Below are 21,083 nucleotides of genomic sequence, written 5' to 3'. Positions count from 1 at the left end.
GTATCAAAGTGCGACCTTTAAACTATTTCTAAATTATCACTTTTTTAACATTTGTTTTCAAAGTAAGCACAAAAAGCACAAACAACTTGACGATCTCTCTGCCTTTTTAATATATAAAAAAAAAATACACACACATATGTATGGCACGCCAGAGGGGAAAAATTATGTCGCTATTTGTCTTTTTCAAAAACAGTTATCTATTTAAATACCATTTCACTTTTTAGAAATCCATTCGTCTTTCGCATATCATTTGTCTTTTTAAACCATTCATCTTTTTGTAAATCATTCGTCTTTTTGTAAACCATTCGTCTTCTTGTAAACCATTCATCTTTTAGTAAATGTTTTGTCTTTTTGTAAACCATTCATCTTTTCATAATTATTCTTCTTTTAGCAGTCATTTGTCTTTGCACAAAGCGTCCGTCAGTTTCAGCATGGCATCGTCTTTACATTAGGCCTACCATGATTCGTCTCGCCAAGCCTTCCTCTCGCAACTTTTTCTCGTTTTCTGCGAGATTCGTTTCTCTCGCGAAAATCAATTCTCTTTGCGAAAATCGTTCCTCTTTTTGAAAGTCGTTTAACTCTCTCAGAAATCCATTCGTCTTTTTGCACGAGTCGTTTGTCTTTTGGGCACGCGCGCGCGATCGAGCTGATCACGTCAGAGAGCTAATTCGCGTCGAGTCTAATTGCGGGGCATCTCATGGGTGGTGGCGACGCGGGCGCATGATCTACACACTGCACCGGTGTCGTTAGAATGCACATGTGAGCAATTAACGCATCCACGTACGGCCTCTTTGTTAATCACTAATTACGTTCCTATCTGTGAAGTTGGCCGTGAACTTACAGTGCGGCGCAATCTACACGCGAAGGGCATTCATATAGTCGGGTACCTAAGGGGGGGGGGGGGTCACCGTGCACCCCCCCCCCCCAGGACTCCTCGAAACTTACATTTTCAGGATCCTCATGACATACCAAAACATAATCAAGATGTTACCAGGAACGAAAAGTGGCTGTTCTAGGTGAAATTTAATGTATTCTATTGTTTTTCATAATTTCTTATGTATTTCCTTGTTTTTCAACTTTTTCAACTTTTGTTTTTTTCTTTGTTTTTTCTACTGGAAATTGTCACTGATCACTTTTCTACCATAATTAGCACAAAACTAATCAATGAATGTGATTAATTGTAAAAATAATCAGGTTTTCATGACTTTCATGACAGAGCACCTGTTTTCCATAGGAAATGTACACAAAAGCACAAAATTGTGCCCGTTTTGGGACGACATTCCGTTACAAAAATGGGTGTGACTTCGCAAAAGTATGCGGGGAAGTTGCAAATTTGGTCTCAAAAGTTGCGTGAGACTTGAACAAAACAAAGTCAAGTAAGTTTTGAGGAGTCCTGAGGGGGTGCATGGTGACCCCCCCCCCCTTACGTACCCTACTATGTAGGCCCCACATGTAAGCACATAAATATATCACATACATACATAAGGACGGGGGGGGGGGGGATCCGCCACCCCCCCCCCCCTCAAAATTTCGCGCTATAAATCTGTCGCGAGGCTTCTTGACTTTGTTTGGTCAAGTCTCGCACAACTTTTGAGACCAAATTTGCAACATCCGCGTATACTTTTGCGAAGTCACGCCCATTATTGTAACGGTATGTTTCCCCAAAACGGGCACAATTTTGTGATTTTGTGTACATTTCCTATGGAAAACAGGTGCTCTGTCATGAAGGTCATGAAAACCTGATTATCTTTACAATCAATCACTTTCATTGATTAGTTTTGTGCTAATTATGGTAGAAAAGTGATTAGTGACAATTTCCAATAGAAAAACAAAGAAAAAACAAAAGTTGAAAAAGTTGAAAAACAAAGAAATACATAAGAAATTATGAAAAACAATAGAATACATTAAATTTCACCTACAACAGCCACTTTTCGTTCCTGTTAACATCTTGATTATGTTTTGGTATGTCATGAGGATCCTGAAAATGTAAGTTTCGAGGAGTCCTGGGGGGGGGGTGCACGGTGACCCCCCCTTAGGTACCCAAGTAATACGTCATTGAAAAACTGACTGTGTCATTCCCACTAGATAGGAGGGTTGGTACGTGTACACCCATGCAAATGTACACTTAGTTACCTCCATACAGCACTAGTTTATGTGAATTTTATGAAAGGAAATACACTGTGAATGAATTAAGAAAAAGAAATATTATGATAACGTCTATTTTATTCGTAAATCTTCTTCATTTCAATCCATTTGTAATCACATCTTACCCACTTGCAAATCGACGTGTCCATAACGTCCTCGATCCCCCGGAGATAGCTCTGGGACATTCCATTTAATGAAGGGGTTTTATTTTGAACGTTATCAAATAACTCTTATGTAAGCAAGTTCTTGCTATGGCTAATCTATTCTATGATGTATCATACTCTATCTATGCTTAGATAACCTAATTCAAATTTGCAAAGACATAGAAAAAATTTGTTTTACAAGTGTGATACGTTCAAATAATCATTTACCTGTATGTGCTGAAATCCGCATGTCTGCTCCGCACGTGTTATTACTATCGGTCAAACTTCGATCGCGATGGCGTGTGTATATGTGGGGGAAACATGGGGCTGAAAAACCATGCAGCACGTGGCATGGTACAAACGAATCAGACGTAAGAAGTCGTACATTCAAGAGCTAAAACAGACAAATAGCGAAAATCATGTTTGACTTAGTTTTCAGAGGATTTTCGAAGGTTTTCCTCGCACGCGATCAGGAATGAGATCCTTGAACTAGCTACTTATACAACAGTGTGTGTACTGTATGTAGAGCATGTACTGAAGGCATTTAGTGGATGTGAGAGTGCGGTAAGAACGTTAGGAATGCACCAGATACGGTGTGCTGCAAATTCTTGGGGCGAAATTAGCCTTCATTGTTCAGCCCGTCTACTATTTATATTTGTACAATAATTCTAATTCTTCATAACATCACAATTACAAATATTTCATATATTCATTATATATTTTGGAAGCGTAATATAAGATATTTCGGGGTTTTCCAGTTCAAAAAAAAATATATATTTTAAATAAAAAAGGTAATAATATGTGACCCGCTACAACAAAAGGATCCTAAAGTCGCTGACGGCCGAGCAGAGAAAATCGAGTTTGAAAAAACATCATCAAAATTGGTCAAAACAATCGGATTTCGTTTTTTGCATAATTTTGTAGTCTTAATGTTTTGTCCGTAATCTGCCGAAATTTCGAAGCTAAATGATCAAAGGAAAGGCAAGAAATCAGCGTTTTTCTGGGCCATGATTTTCCGACTTTCAATGTAAGAGAAACGTGTCCGAAGATTTGGATTTAGCGCCGCAGGTAGACTCCGCCCCTAGCAACGAGGGAGTGATCTTATTGGTCAGTGCCTGGCAACCTGATTACCGATTGGTTGTGCGTAGACCGCTGGCGCTAAGCTTGACTGAACACGGCGGAGGTCGCTAGGAGCATGCCTTCTATTGTCAAGCCGTGAAAACTGTCTCGCCTCGCCGTGACCACGATAGCGTCGGAAGGACAACTTTGAAAGCGTTTTTCTCGAAACTCTGATTTCCTCAACCACTTGACATGCGCTGATAAAATCTTTGATATCTCCGCAACCGAGTACTTTTATGAGTTTTGAGTTGTGCTATATACGAAATTAAAGTAGAAGAGTAAGGGAATATTATCATGCCATTTTCAGAAAATTGTCCTCCCCTGACTTTCGGATCCTTTTATTGTAGCGGGTCACATATATATATAGTTCTTGACTCAAGTCTAAATTCCATGCGCCTTCTTGCAGTTACCCATGGATACAATGCATACGTAATCAGCTGTTACGGAGTCGTACCTACCCTACTGCTCCTCTTAGATTGTAATTGAGAGCGATTGTGATTTTATCGGTAGCTTCGATGGTTTTTTAACCCTACCCAATAAAAGAAAAACAAATTCAAACATCAAATGGTGCGACAGTTTTTGTCAGAATCCCCTACCAATATCACTTGTTGCCACAATAGTTTTCAGATTTCACTTGCTTTATTATTAAAGCTGTTGGACATTTGAAAGAACTGCTTCATAAGAAGTCACCTCTGATTTATGATTTATTTTTACAAATAAGAATTTTCATCGCTGACCTTTTTTTTTTTTTTTATTAGTTTAATGTCATATTTCATGATGGTATGTGTTCTGTCTTAACATGGCAAGATGGGATTTTTTTTCCATACAGTGTCAATTAAGAAAGTGACAGGAAGGAAACAAAAAGGATAGGAAGGAAATGAAAAGGATAGAATGAAACACGTGCTCAGCAGGCTCTTTTTTTTTATTGATATAACACAATAGTGAATACAATACACCAGAATTTAAGTACAGTTCAGAATAATTGATTAGTGGAAAATGAGCAAAGAAAATGGGATTTCAGCGAGTTCTAAATGATAACTAAATTAGCATGGCCATTTAGATCTAATATTTTCTACAGAATGGACCTGATGCAAACTTATTGTCAAACTTTTGGTTGAGTTTCTTCAAAGACATGAATTTTGGTAGCACTACACCCGAGTGAACAAGCAAAAGGAAAACATTAAAAAATGATAAAATGCAGGTCTCTAGACCACTCCTGTGAACGAGCGAGCATCAGCCCCTGTTCCAGTGTCACTATCGTCATTGGCCTAGACTACTCGTGTCGTACTCGCCATCGTCAACGTCATGGTCACACGAAATAAATTGCATCTTCATAAGGGTTCGTACATCAACATCCCCAGAATCATTATCATCATCACTATCATCGCATCCACAGCAAAACCCTGAATATCACTCCCATCATAGTCACTCTCACAAAACACATCAGCAAACTATTCAGACATCGCAGACCTAGCTAGACATTAGTTGTACACAGGAATGAAACGGAGGTGAAAAACTAGTAATGAATACACGAAGACGATCGACGATGGCATTTTATCTTGCACCCGAAAAAAAAAAAAGAAATTGAGGTGGAAAACTACGACGAGGAAAACTAGGGTGAAAACCCAATGCTTGAAGACGAACGATGAAGACACTTTACGGTAGAAATGCTTACACGGAAACAAACGAGAGGGTACCATTAAAAGTACAGTGTTCTCGCACACACGTAGACAATCTACATCGCGTTTAATCAAAAAACTCAACAAACACTTGAACAAAAACTCACCTCTAAATTGTTGCAAACGAGATAATCACTTAACAAAAATGAACAAAACACTCTAAGAAGTACGATTGTACTCTGAAAATAAAGAGATATAATGACAAGAAAGCAAAAGGGAGAAAAAAAGAGAGAAATGGACGAGAAACCTAGAGAAGTTACGCCACACTCACTAACGTAATTCGACACAGGTAAACAGATATCGTCGCTCCACGCACTCTCTGAGTTTGTACACACATTTTGCACATCATCTAAACGACACATTGGCCCGAATTCAAGAAGGTCGTACAAATGGAACCATGGTTTGAGCCATAGACAAAATCCATGGAGCGCCAAGTGTCGCACGAAGTATTTCGTTACGAAATTGATCATTTCGTCTACAAAATGACCATTTCGGTTAACGAAATAAGCATTTTGTTAACGAAATCAACATTTCTTGGACGAAATGTTCATTTAGTTACAAAATGTTGATCGTTGAAAATAATCATTATATTGACGAAATGATTGACTTCGTAACGAAATATTCCATGCGACACTTGGCACTCCATGGTTTTTGTCCATGGTTTAAACCATGGTTTCATTTGTACACTGTACCACCTTTGTGAATTCGGGCCTAAGGGCCTAGGGTAGATCATGCGCTCGCGCCGCCGCCACCCATGAAATGCCCCGGCCGCTCCCCCCCAGCAATCCGACTCGACGCGAGCTAGCTCTCTGACGTGATACAGCTCGATCGCGCGCACGTGCCCAAAAGACGAACGACTTTTGCTAAAAGACGAATGGATTTGGAAAAGAGAAACGACTTTCGCAAAGAGAAATGGTTTTCGCAGCTCACAGCTCGATCGCGCGCGCATGCCCAAAAGACGAACGACTTTTGCTAAAAGACGAATGGATTTCGAAAATAGAAATGACTTTCGCAAAGAGAAATGGTTTTCGCGAGAGAAACAAATCTCGCAGAAAACGAGAAAAAGTTGCGAGAGGAATAGCTTGGCAAGACGAATACCATGCTGAAACAGACGGACGCTTCGTACAAAGACAAAAGACTGCTAAAAGAAGAATAATTATGAAAAGACAAAATGTTTGCAAAAAGACGGAAGATTTACAAAAAGATGAATGGTTAACAAAAAGATGAATGGCTTACACAAAGATGGATGGTTTACAAGAAGAAGAATGGTTTACAAAAAGACGAATGGTTTACAAAAAAAAAAGAGTTGTTTACAAAACACGAATGGTTTACAAAAAGACGAATGGTTTACAAAAAGATGAATGGATTAAAAAGAAAAATGATATGCGAAAGACGAATGGTTTTCTACAAAGTGAAATGGTATTTAAATAAATAAACTCTTTTTGAAACAGACGAATAGCGATATAATTTTTCCCCTCGGCGTGCCAAACATATGAGACAGAATTGCAAAATAACATCGTTTTTCACTTATGAGTATAAAAAAAAAAAAGACCACTGTCACGACATGGTAGGTTACATTGTCCATGTGAAAGTCCTACTGATAATTTCATCAGCCCTTTTACATCAAAGTTATGTTTATGTGCAAGGCATTCACTAAAAATGAGTTTACACTGCACAGGAAGCAATAGGGTAGTAACCCCTCAGCCCTTCATTACATCAGGGGCACGAGGGTAATAAAGCGTAACTAGAGGGTGACTCACACCAAGTGGAGACCGCTACCAGGAGCGAGGGTCATAAACCTGCCAAATGTCCACCAGTGGGAGGACAGCCCAGAAGAGGCATAGGTTAAGAAATTGATAGTCACACCCAGCTGCAGTTGTCAGCTAACGTCAGAGGAATATCCTCCTTCTTTGGAAATCATGTTCAAAAACAATTCTTTGAAATTAAGGAAAAGTCACTCATAGGGGTGTGTCCAGTCTGACCAATTGGTAGAAAGTTTTCTGAACCATCTAACCCCCTCCTCCAATGAGATAACTTGTTTAATGAATTAATATGCAGTGATTGGTCCTACATAGACAAGTGTAGTTAAGAAGGAAATTTTGGAGAACAAAACCGGGATGCAAAGCCCAAAATTCTTCAGACCAGAGCGCAAAGTTGTTTGCAAAACCACTGCGTTTGTATCCATTTCGTCGGGAGGGTTCGGTGTACATCAGTGTCGCCGACATACTGGTCTACCCTTTGGTAGATGGATTTGGAACAAGGAGAAAGAGGTTGTGGTGGCAAAAGGCCACATTCCGTGTACGTTTGAGAGTCTGAGCACTAGAGAAATCTCTCATCAACCCGAAGGAGGTTGCGGCAGGGGCCAGGGAGAAAGTAACTTGCACAGAAAGGGGAGAAACGCCAACGAAAGTTGTAAGTTGACCAATCTTTCTCATTGTAATTTTCATGTAATTATTTAATTCTTCATAAGGAGAAGGAGAGTCAAGATAACATTGTTATGTCATTATTGCCTCACAGTATTTTGTTACATGCATCAGTTAGGAGTGAGGAAATGTTTAATAGTTTAGCCAGTACCACTACAAGCCATTTCAGAATACTGAGCTAAAAGACCATAAAGATTTATTGCACCAGTGGCCTAGGGCCATAACTGGGAACACAGTTTCCATGACAGTTAATCCTCACTGGCTGACCCAGCGTTCACAGATTTGTTGATGTAAACATACAAGCCGAAACCTGTCTTAAACTCATGAAATTCAGGTGTTTCATTCATGAAGGAACAATTTCATTGAGCAATTGTATAATAGTGTTTTGTTAAGATTACTGAACTTATGAGTGTATGTCACTCATTGTAATTGACAGGGCGGTTAATGTCGGAGCAAGGATCGGAGTTTAAGGTGGGAGCAAGAAGTTTTAGGCTGGAGTAAGCTCCAACGGTATTGGACTGCAGAGTCTACTAGAGAGGGATCAAGGGGACTCCGTCTAGAGGGGAATCAAGTTTGATGAAACTTAGACCCATGGGCGAGGACAGGTGATCTCATCCCGAGAACAAGAACCAACTGGCTTTAGCGATAATGTTAACTAAATGTGTCTCTTAAATGGACAACGATTTTGTCAGTGTTTGGTTGATTGTTAAGCACCATTTTTATTTCTATGCTGTAAATAAGTTTCAAAATTCAGTACAATAAACCACGCAATTATTGAACTGAAGAAGCATTTGTTTCGCCTACTTTGTAGACTCTCAAAAGAGAAAGCTTTTGATCCAGTTAGGGGGCGGTGCGGCGGCAGCGCCCTGTGACAAACACCATGTCATGATAAACAGAGGATTTGCGTGTTTTCATCAGAAAATTGTATACTGTATTTTGTCCGCCTTTGACGACATTTCGATGAATGAAAAATAAACAAAAACAGCTCCTCCAGAGGAATTCGGTATAACGGGAGTGCACTGTCAATTCTTTTCTCTTTGTGTTGGAACTCTATCCTTTCCCCGTTTCTTCTTATTTTCATTCAACTACTTCCACGTTCTTTTGAAACTTTTACGTTTCTTCTTGACACATGCCCATTACAGAATTCTTCCGTCATTTCATCCTTTTTGTTTCAATATATTCTAAATGTTACTGCGTAGCACTTTTCGGATTTGTTTTGTTTTTGTTTTGTTTTTCTTTTTGGTCGCAGCATGTTCAGGCTACTTAAGGAATGAGAGAAAAATCGCTGTGAAGAGAAGAATAAGGATGTATAAAGGCATAGAATATATGACAATTACAGCGATCTCCCGTGATGGAGACCAAAACTAGATGTGTTCCGTTTGAGATGACAACTACCTCACTCAAAAGATATACATGGGGAGCATCTGTCACTTAAAAATGTGGCACTGCTCCTCTCTCTCCTACTATGTAATCCATGAAATTATTCTACCAACAAACATCCGTGAGCAAAACGTTTTCCTTTTGTTATTGCACGTAAATGGAATGTTGAACGTTATACACCTTTCGGTATGAGAGACTGGGTAATTCAATAATATTTTCAAGTAACATTAAGTTATCGTACAATAATATAATTGTAATTATCAGAAATTTCCTTTCTCCGACCGAACGTCAGTGAGCGAAACTTTCAGAACCTATAGATTATCTACAAAACCTCATCAGAAAGAAATTTAAATGCACAGAAATTACAGATAACGCAAAATTCCAGTTTCTTATAACTTGGTTTCAGTGTTTAGCTGTATTTATATAATTAGATGGAATACAAGCGTAAATTTTCAAGTAAATTTTGAGCTGTTTGTTCATCATGATCACACACCGCCTTAAAAATTCTGAAACTACTGCTCTCAGCTCATTGTTTACTGTGTAAAACTAACTTTTCGTTATTTGAGCTGAAAGTTTTAAAGAATAAAGGACACTTTCGACACAAGTTATCCCTAGTGATTGTCTACAATTGTCACGGACGTTTGTTCTATCACTAAGGTCATGTTCCAGGACGGATAGCTTATCGACAGTGAGTACGTAGCCTTCCTAACTCTTCCAACATTTTGAAAATAAAACTTTAAATGCAAATTATTAGAATTCTGACACCCTTTTAACATAATATTCCTCAAAGAGGGAGTAGGAGGTGGATTTTCAGAGAAAATACACTATTTGCTTGGTTTTCGGTGAATCGTATAGCCCAAAAACTGCAGACGAGCCGCAGTCCGCTACAAACATGGCATGCAGCTCCTCGGCAAGAGAGCATGATGGTGCCCCACTCGATAACGTTTTAATCATCACTGACGTTCTTTTTTTTTTTCACGGAGGTTCGTCTAAAAGTGTAATTTCAGTTCGCATTTGACAAGGGATGAGCAGAAACTCAAAACATACATATCGCCATGTGGCTAGATCTTAGTTGATTACGACTCACAACAATATCGCCAATAACGTTCAATGGAGTTCGATCTTTATCTATTAAAATGATTATTTATCCTAGTAAATAACGGACGCACGTCCGTGACGAAAACTGAGTATAATTTTGCATAAAAGAATGTTACATCCCATGTACAGCCAGCAGATGTACATTTTTTTTTTTCAGGATATGTACATTAGGTGGAAAACCAAATTTTCGTATACATTACAGTTGGGACAACAAAGTAGAATTTGCAGCAGCGATTGATATAGAAGCATCAAGGGTGTTCGCTGTTTAGGACTTTGATACGAAGAGTTTGTTCGCAAAAACCGATAAGTCCATATTTGCCAAATGGAGATATTTGCGATTAAAGGTCAAGAAAAATAAAGACAATAATAAGAAAATGTTTGCTTCTTTTGACCATAACTTCAAAAATGTACTTTTATATGTAGTGACCAAAATATATCATTTAAAAGGTATTATTTTGTACTTATGACAGAGACCATACTTCAAAATCTTCGAAAATGGACTAAATTATCGGTTTTGCGAACAAACTCTTCATATTTCAACTGTTCTCTGTGATTTTATACGTACTCATAACATTCTTATAATTTTGTGATACATACACATGATATGTCAGATCCAGAACATTGTCAAATATTAGATGTCACGTACCTTAAAATGTCACATCATTGGTTTGAAAAACAAAAATCATTGTGAAAATACCATCTTTTTTAAATAGGCATTGTACCGTTTTTTTATTTTTTGTATATATGTTGTTCTTTTAATTCTAAAAGACCTAGCGATGCAAACAGAATCTAAATTTCATAACGATTTAGTCCGTAACTTCATGTTAAAATTGGAACTTTTAGATGAGAATTATGCTAATTAGCTGACGAGCCCGGATGTTATGATGTCACAGGTGCTCACTATATTAGGTTTGGACCTACTACTAATCGACCGCTTAATGTTTATTTGCTTGATAAGAATATTTAACACTGAAATTCACGTAAAAAACTTGACCTACGTGATTGAGAAAATCCAGCTCTATCAAATGCCGTTGTTCCTTTTCGATTCGAAGTTTCAGTGCAAAAATATCGCCGACAAACTTGCGTGGCCTCGTTTCAGCTCCCCGCGGTAAATCGCGTTTTTAGGATCGACCGCTGATTTTGCATTGACAATGCACGTAAACCGAGTTGTATTGAACACCGTGTTGTACGAAGCTTTTTAGAAGCCTTTTTCGACTTCCATAGACATTACATTGTGCTGTCATTACGATTCGGTGAAAATATTCATTCGAAATTTTGTCCTTGATTAAAACCATTAAAGGGTGTGTACAGTTCTGGTCGAGGTGAGGATTTAGCTTTTAACGTTTTGCGAGATATTCAGAAACCACTCTATGAGATGTCAAAGAGCATGCAGTTCTAAGGGGTATCAAAAGTTTATTCGATCAAAATCAGTTTTGAAATGGCTGAGATATCCAAAAACAAGGTGAAACAAAGAGATCCTAATAAAGTTGTGGCATGTCGCCTTTTATCATTAGCACTTTTTTGGATATCTCAGCCATTTGAAAAACAATTTTCATCAAATAAACGTTGAATCCTTCTTAAAATTACATGCTCTTTCATATTTCATAAGAGGCTTTTCATTATCTCACTTCGGAATGTTCAAAACATGAATCCCCACCTCAACCAGTACTGTACAGTCCCTTTAATGAACAGTGAATTATCGCGTTTTCCCACACCATCCTAATCTACATTCAAAGCCAATCCATTTTTATGTGCTTTGCGCGCAGAAAAGTGCGTACTAAGTGTTCAGTGCGCGAATTATACGCGGTCGGTTTCAATAAGGGTGGTCGATATGTAGTAGGGCTACTATACTGATTACAAGCGCTCGCATACGCGTGCGTTAATTCGTACCGAGTAGCAGACGACGCTCAGGCCTAATTGGCTTGTGCCGAAAGGGTGGGTTGGGTGGTGGCGCGTCGCGTTAATGGGAACACCACCCTTCGTCCAAAGGCCCCCCCCCCCCCCTGTTTTGCCGATAGGGTGCGTTGGGAGCGTTGGGTCGCGTCGCGTTGACTGGAACCCCACCCTTCATCCAAAGCGCCCCCCCCCCGTTTTGCCGTACTTTTTCTCATGTAATATTAAAAGACGCGTTTTGAATTCATATTTAACCTTCAAAAAACCATTTCAAAGAGGCTATCGTCAGGATCGGTTTCTAAGCGCACAGGGAAGAGACGAAAGTTGGTCTAATTCCATTTTGTATTAAGCGCATCACAAATGTAATGTATTATTATTATTATTATTATTATTATTATTATTATTAATATTATTGTTATTATTATCATTATTATCGGTTTACACTCTATTACCACTTGTTCTACAGCCAGTTGGTCTGATAGACTGTTTAATATCAGTTGGTCTAATAACCAGTTGTTCTAGTCATCATTTCGTCCAATTACTGTTTGGTCTAATTGTTATTTAGTTTAATTACTATTTGGTCTACAGTCAATTCGTCTAATAATAGCAGTTTGGTCTATTTTTGGTCTAACACCAATTTATATCATCAAATACCGATTCGGTCTATTATGAGTTGGTCTAATTCCATTTCGTCTAATCATCAAATGGTCTAAAATAAAACCAAATTATTTTGTCCAATATAAATTTGGTGTACACATCATTAATTTTGGTCCATTGCCCAGTTGGTCTAGCCTGTGTCTATCATCATTTAGTCTACACCCATTTAGTTTAATAACCATTCATCTTATTGTCATTTGGTCTAATAGCCAGCCTCCTGGTCTAATCAGGTACCATTTGGTCCAATCATCGTTTCGTCTATATGACCAACAGGGCTATTTTTTTTTGGGGGGGGGGGTGGGGCCTTTATATTGATGTGTACACCAAATTTATATTGGACAAATTTTGTTTTATTTAGACAATTTGATGATTAGACGAAATGGAATTAGACCAACTCATAATAGACCAAAAATAGACCAAATGGCTATTATTAGACGAATTGACTGTAGACCAAATAGTAATTAAACCAAATAACAATTAGACCAAACAGTAATTGGACGAAATGATGACTAGACCAAGTGGCTATTAGACCAACTGATATTAAACAGTCTATTAGACCAACTGGCTGTAGACCAGGTGGTAATAGAGTGTAAACCGATCCGGACGATAGCCTCTTTGAAATGGTTGTTTGAAGTTTAAATAAAAATTCAAAACTCGTCTTTTAATGTTACATGAGAAAAAGTACCAACGCACCCTTTCGGCAAAACGGGGGGGGGGGGGGGGGCTTTGGACGAAGGGTGGGGTTCCAGTCAACGCGACGCGACCCAACGCTCCCAACGCACCCTTTCGGCAAAACCGGAGGGGCTTTGGACGAAGGGTGGTGTTCCCATTAACGTGACGCGCCACCACCCAACCCACCCTTTCGGCACAAGCCGGCCTAAGTTAGCTAGCAGGCGGCGCTTGTGTACTGTCCTATCCATGTAGATATCTCAAATGTCGCTGAACCAAATCGCACCAAAATTACAGGATATACTTTTAAGCATATTTCAAAGTACTCTCTTATATTTGAACGAAATTGGTAATCGGGAAGTATCAATATCGACGGCGACTTTCAAGTCGTCACTCAAAAAAACTTCACAATCTAGGACTGAAGTTAGCCGACTAGTACTGTGCGAACGGGGAATTTACGCGGGAACTAAATTCAAAAGTGTAATGATTGTGGCGACTTGTGTGATTTAGGAACTATATTTTTCATTAAATTTACCACAAATAATTTGTAAATTGATTTTTTGCTTCCGATTACTTGAAAGATATTTCTCATTAAATTTCTTGGCTAACTTCAGTCTGTGCGTGCGCAGGCAGGTAGTAGGGCCTATACGCAACGATCACTCATGTTCAGTCGTACTAACGCTAGAGCAGATTATTTTTAGCGACAACAGGAAGGTATACAACTACACTTACGCTTCCCGACTTGCAATTTGGTTCCAATTAGCGTGAGCAATTGGATATAAGTCATATAATATTTCCTGTGATTTTGGTGCAATTTGGTAATGTGAATTTTAAGATATCTACATGGATACGGAAGTACGCTATCACTATACCTACACCAGCGCTTGGATCGCGAAGCGGCGGCACCGAGTGTTAGTATCTCTATTATGCCTACGTGGTCAGGCCACGATTCCGAGATGGGTCCTACTAAAACTAATTGTTAAATCTAGTCCTTGGTGTAAATACCTTTACCATGATATTTATCTCGACTACAAAAACATTGGAAATCCATTAAGCAGATACCTTACCTACAAAATTCAGCACAGAAACAACAGTGCCTGCAGCACAAGGGTCTAGATCTGGACCTTGGAGTCTGGACTTTCTTCAAGTTCTGGCAGCAGGGGTAGGCCTATGTATACTATAACGTGACGCTGTGCCTTATTAGCGCTGTGCACGTACAGCTGTCGACGGCGAGAGAGTGTACTCATCAAAACATGGACTGCCACATAAAATCTACTCGGTCCTTGACTGTTTAGTAGTCCTATCTAGTCCTAGGTCTAGTCTAGAGTCTATGTGTACTGGGTGCGTTTTCCTCTAACTAGGCGTAAATCATGATTGCCGTTGACCCTATTTGGATTTAGATTTTAAGAATCACTCCGCCCTCGTCTACGTTAGATAGTTTGAACTGTCGAACCATGTACCGCTCATCAATGCTTAATAGTGTAACGTTACTTACACAAAGTTTTCTGTGGGCAGCACGTTCGGATAACGATGCCAATTTCATTTTGCATATCTGGAATATTCCCCACAAGTTTTATCTTAATAAAAAGCTTTTGAAGAGATTCCTTTTAAAAATCAATAAATATTGTTTAACATGTTTATTTCAGCTCCATATTGCAATTTCACTAAATAACAGCTTTTGCAGTACTTCGTGTGAGATTTCATCAGTAAATTGACATGGGCGTGTAGTTCGTCTTGCTAAAGTCTTAGTTGTGCACCACCGAGCACCTGTGACGCACGCCAAATTGTGTGGACCATTCCATGGCTTGCTCGTTTTCATTTTTTCTTTAAAAAAAAAATCATTAGGCCTACAGGCTTATCCTGGGTTTTAGAATCCTCTCTTTCCAGTAGAAGGCATCAAAAAATGTAGATTAGAATTATCAGACAATTAGAATATGTCAGTACAGTCTTCTTTTAAGTAATTTTCAAATGCAAAATATCAGTCAAAAGTAAACAGACCCATACATACATGAAAGAAACTGGGTTCTTATATCATCCTGGTGTGTTCTAAGGGAAAGAGTGTCATAAGGTGCGAAAAGTGGCAATTGTACATCGTTCAAAGTATTCTCACCCATCCCATATATATACATCTTGGAATTTTCCACGTGTTGGACTTCGAATGTTGTAATTATTAGAAGAAAGAGTCTCAAGTACGCCATGGATCCAACGATTACAAAAAAAAAAAATAATTACAAAATTTTCGGTCTGCCTCAGACCTTCGTCAGTGCACAGACAATAATGATGGACAATGATAAACATGAATCATAACAATGCTATGCGCGTCATGCGCGTAGTGCGTTGCCCTGGAGCTGCGTTGTCAAGGAGAGCGCTGTTACGTATAGGGGTATGGTAGAAAGTGAAGTCTCAAAAAAAAAAATTGTAATACATTTTTTTTTTTTTTGTAATCGTTGGATCCATGGCGTACTTGAGACTCTTTCTTCTAATAATTATATATATATATATATATATATATGAAGTGTTTGTTTGCAAAAACCGATAAGTCCATATTTGCCAAATGGAGATATTTGCGATTAAAGGTCAAGAAAAATAAAGAGAATAATAAAAAAAATTTGGCTTCTTTTGACCATAACTTCAAAAATGTACCTTTATATGTGGTGACCAATATATCATTTAAAAGGTATTATTTAGTACTTTATGACAGAGATTGTACTTCAAAATCTTCAAAAATGGACTTATCGGTTTTTGCAAACAAACTCTTCATATATATATATAATGTATATGTATATATATATATATATATATATATACATATGAAGAGTTTGTTTGCAAAAACCGATAAGTCCATATTTGCCAAATAGAGATATATGCGATTTAAGGTCAAGAAAAAAAGGGAATAATAAGGAAATTTTTGCTTCTTTTGAACATAACATCAAAAAATGTAGCTTAATATCTGATGACCAATATATCATTAAAAGGTATTATTTTGTACTTTATGACAGAGACCGTACTTCAAAAAATGGACTTATCGGTTTTTGCAAACAAACCCTTCATATATATGTGTTCATATATATATATATATATATATATATATATATATATATATATGAAGAGTTTGTTCGCAAAAACCGATAAGTCCATTTTTGAAGATTTTGAAGTACGGTCTCTGTCATAAAGTACAAAATAATACCTTTTAATGATATATTGGTCATCAGATATTAAGCTACATTTTTTGATGTTATGTTCAAAAGAAGCAAAAATTTCCTTATTATTCCCTTTATTTTTCTTGACCTTAAATCGCATATATCTCTATTTGGCAAATATGGACTTATCGGTTTTTGCGGGAAAAGAAAAAAACTCTTCATATATATATATATATATATATATATATGGGTAATTCCATGAAGTTGGGGCAGTGTCCATGTAGCATCGTGATATTTAGAAAATACATTTCAGCTTAACTCAATATCAATTATGCTATACATCTATTGTTTGTAGGCTTTACATTTACATTGAGGCCACACAATTTCCTGGAAATTTTGTGCCATTCAGATTCAATTTTGATGAAGTTATTAAACAATATGTAACAGTGTCCTGTAGCATCGTGACGTATCCATGTAGCATCGTGATGTGTCCATGTAGCATCGTGATATTTTAAAATTTGGTCCTAAGAGACAAATTATGGCAATTAGCTTGACCAAAATTCGATGCAATATGCATTTACAAGATATGAATGAGATAGCTACATACTAAAATTTCCTGTACACAGTTTTAATTTTAAAAGAAAATTACAAAATGTATCACGATGTTGTGCGGTGTCCTTTTTTTGTTACATTTGGTGGACACCGCGTAGCATAGTGACACATTGCGTAATTTTCTTGTAAAAGTGAAACTGTGGAAAGGAGAGTTAAGATATTTAACTATCTGACTTATCTAGTAATTATGCATATCATATCAAATTTTGGTAAAGCTAATTGCATTAATTTGTCTTTTAGGACCAGATTTCAACTATCACGATGCTACATGGACACGTCACGATGCTACAGGACACCGTTACATATCGTTTTGATAACTTCATCAAAATTGAGTCTGAATGGCACAAAATTTCCAGGAAAATGTATGGTCTCAATACAAATGTAAAGCCTATAAACAATATATGTATAGCATAATTAGTATTGAGTTATGCTAAAATGTAACACTTTGTGCCCCAACTTCACGGAATTACCCATATATACTATGGAGGAGTTGAACAATTAGGACAAAAATGTAATGGACTTGGCTACGGCACCATCCATGTTATGTTTGGTCAGGTTAGATACTATCCCTGCTGGAAAGAGCACTCTGTCCCAAAATGTGAAACACAATGTGAAACACAATGTGGACACATCGTGAATACAGACTGAAATCTCTTAACACTGTTAAATTTCTAGCTTTTTTTTTGCCAGTGTGAACACTACATAAAATCATCAATCCTCAGTGTGAAACAGAAGAGAACTACATTGTATGTAAACACCTTGCGGGGAAAAAACACACACATTGTAAATTAATCTTCACACTGTTAAATGCGACTGTTTTCATATAGTGCACTATGTGTACACTTTGTGAACAGACTTTGAGACACTTTGCTTTTTCCATGCAGCAGGGGTATCTAGGCATGATGACCGCTGCGATACACAGCGTTTTCAGTACATTAACGATCAAAGTAGAATGTTTACTACCGGTAACATTTTGGCAACTTGAGAATATTGTAGATCGGTCTCATTTTAGAAATGTAACTCAAGTGGTAAACATACTTGCACTTCTCTTCCACTGAAACTATTGCTTGACACAATCAAAAAGAAAACTTCCCAAGAGGCTAGTTAAGATACGTTTGACAGAATATATTAAAAAAAATAATTTGTGCTTCAACAAGACCTACAAGTGGGATGAACGTTTCCGAACACACACACACACACACAATGACGCCACTTCAGTAAACATTGGCATGATAAGGATTATTTCTTATAGGTATAAACCACTGATCAAATAATACTATTAAAATGGAAAAGTGGATTTCACGCTTCTTCAAAAATTTGCATCGTAAAAAATGTTCTTTTTCCCCCACAATCCGTGCCTGATATTTAAAAAAAGTGAAAATAAAAGAAATTGACGATATTATTTTCCTCGCATTTACGCACATATAACAGGCACACAATGGACTGGATTCCCGATGCTATTCTTCATTATAGGTTTGCAGCTGTTCTCAAATTGAAATCCAAGGTATATCACTCACCGCTTGATTACATTTCCCCGTAAACACAACGCCTGCCTTTGTATGTTCTGCCATATCGGGTGATAGTTTGTAATCTTTCCATCGCTTTCCAACTGCTATGGCAGCCTCCTCTGTATGACATTCAAAAGCCACGTCAAGACAGAAATACTGGTCATCTGTTTTCATCAAGCCGTCGATGATATCAAGGCCGACTTCTTTCTTGGAAGCCGAGGCGAAGTAGAGTAGGTAGCGGAACTCTTCACATTGACGTAGAAGCTTCTTTTTCACCTTGTCGTACCTGGGGCGGTCATCGGCGAATAAATGTCCAATATGTATTCCCGCAATATATTCTTGGAACAGTTTATGGGGAAACGAAACTGTTGACGAAACGAAGGTTTGAATATTGGCATCGCGTCGACGCTTCTTGTCGATGATATCTCTCTCTATTGTCAAAACACCCACTTTGCAACATGTTTCCATGGCATCCTCACACCCCTTAAACTGTTTTTCAGGAAATGAAAGCTTTCTTTCTAATAATCCACCCAATGCTGTCTCACTTATAACTTGAATTGCTCTACTAGCATCTTCTATATCCTCAACAACGTTCTGAGTCAGTAGATTTTCACAAAATTTTGATGCGTAATGTTCTTTCAGAAAAGTTATCATTTCTCCGAATATCTCAGAAAAAGTTTGCAGCTTTTGCATTTCCTTTCGTCTCTCTTCACTGAAGTCGTTCCACATGAGGCAAAGCATTGCACAGTAGATAGGAAACGGAGCCATGTTAGATCGGATGACATCATTTTCCTCCATGAAATATAGCAAGGTTTCTGCAAGAAACTCCCTATCTCTTATTCGAAAATATCTTTTGATATAAGTACTTACATTCTCCTTGTTAAACCCTTCAACAGATACAAAGGTGTAAGCCTCGGCAAGACTCCTGTTTAATCTAAATTCATCTGTTCTCCATGGCCTTGAGGTTACAATAACTTTGCATGACTCATATCGCTCTACTCCTAGAATGCGAATGACCTCACTGCTGCTCTTTCGTTCTATTTTCCCGCTTAACTCGTCGAAACCATCAAAAACGAGCAGAATTTTACTTAGATTTGCCGAAATGAAGTCGTCAATCTGGGCTGCAGTTGCTTCATTTGAATCAGAGAGATATCTCTCAACAATGCTACCAATGGTTTTGACGACAATGGCATCTCGGAGAGGAATTACTATCACCATGTCCAGATCCTGAAGAATCTTACCCTGGCACCAGTCCCAGGCGATTTTTGCGCAAAGAGTTGTTTTACCGACACCTCCCTCACCCTGGATCAGAAGACGCTTTGAAAGATTTCCGCATTCATCATGGGTCAAAAGATTCTCGTAGGTTATTGGTATCTTACGCATGTCACTGTAATCTATTAGACTCAAATTTGTGTAAATTTCATCAAGGTTAACACGCTCCATAAAATTGAGCGGATCAACTGTGACCTTGCGTCGTGTCTTTCGGTAATAGGCCTTTAAGTCCTTTTTGCACTGGTGTACTTGTTCCTCTGTAAGCGGCGGACAGGTAGGCAATGAATCTTGAAATGAAGAAAAGGGAAGGGCAAATCAAGATTATTGACATGTGCATATGGCACAGACACAGACAGACAGACAGACACATACACACACACACGCACAAACAATAACAGAAAGATACAACTGACAACAATCATTTGAAAGTGAGATTAATATAAGAGATGTTGCTCGTGCAATTGCTTACTTTTCGATTGACAATATTCCAGACCTTCCCTCAAAAAGTGTGCATTGAATGATTGAATTTAAGTTTTAAAGGGGATGGCTAGTAACTGATCAGTGGGAATCAGTGGGAATGCTGGGGATGATTGTTTCTAATCCTTGTGGAATTCATTTAAGAGTACATTATATATCTATTGTTGAGTGAAAATTGTTTGCTTCAGCGAAACAACTTGAATATGGAATGTTACAGAGCATACCATTCCACTAAATAAGAACTTTAAGTCTCTTTGACGAAAATTTGTTTTTCAAATGACTTAGATTGGTAAAATCGAAGTAAAACAAAGCGTTCATAATAAAAAGAGGGTCACCCCCATTTTTTTTCAAAGTTTTTAAAGTTTTTTTATGTGTCCCCCTTTGTCCACTTCCTAAAGATTTATAGTACAAAATAAAGACAAACAGCCGGATTGCACATACCACAATCAGGGCATGTCCTTGAATATTACTTTCTCCTCCTTTTTTTGATAAATAATTTCCACACATTTCCCCCAAAGTGTGCACCAGATCACTGAATTTAAGTGTTAACATGCAAAATATCCCTTCTCTCGGTCTTTTCACTCATTAGCTTGTTAATCAAATTATTGTTCAACACACAATATTGAATATAATTATCCCCCTCCATTCAAGAAACTTGACTGCAACTTGTCCTATACCCCAATGTGCATGAGCGTGTATGTGTGCGTGTGTGTCTTTATTAAAAAAAAAAAATGATGTGATCGCATTTGGGCCGCATTATTTCAATTAAACAAGGAGATACATTCTTATCCCACAAGACAATCTGATAAATTCCTCCTATAAATCCTAAAAAGTTGATGGCTCTGAAACCTCTCAGGAACACCGGACC

The 21,083-nt window shown here is 37.9% G+C and overlaps 1 protein-coding gene across 1 annotated transcript in view; it reads right to left on the bottom strand.

Moving 5' to 3' along the window:
- Window positions 1-21,083, bottom strand: part of LOC140246749 (uncharacterized) — a 166,766-nt gene that overhangs the window by 80,109 nt on the left and 65,574 nt on the right. The window contains exon 7 of the mRNA XM_072326087.1: window positions 18,476-20,025. Coding sequence (XP_072182188.1) covers window positions 18,476-20,025 — 1,550 coding nt within the window. The remainder of the gene's footprint in view (window positions 1-18,475; window positions 20,026-21,083) is intronic.

Source organism: Diadema setosum, chromosome 3 (genome assembly GCF_964275005.1).
Source record: "Diadema setosum chromosome 3, eeDiaSeto1, whole genome shotgun sequence".
Taxonomy (NCBI): Eukaryota; Metazoa; Echinodermata; class Echinoidea; order Diadematoida; family Diadematidae; genus Diadema; species Diadema setosum.
Note: the sequence above shows the minus strand (reverse complement) of the source record. Positions and strands in the feature narration are given on the sequence as shown.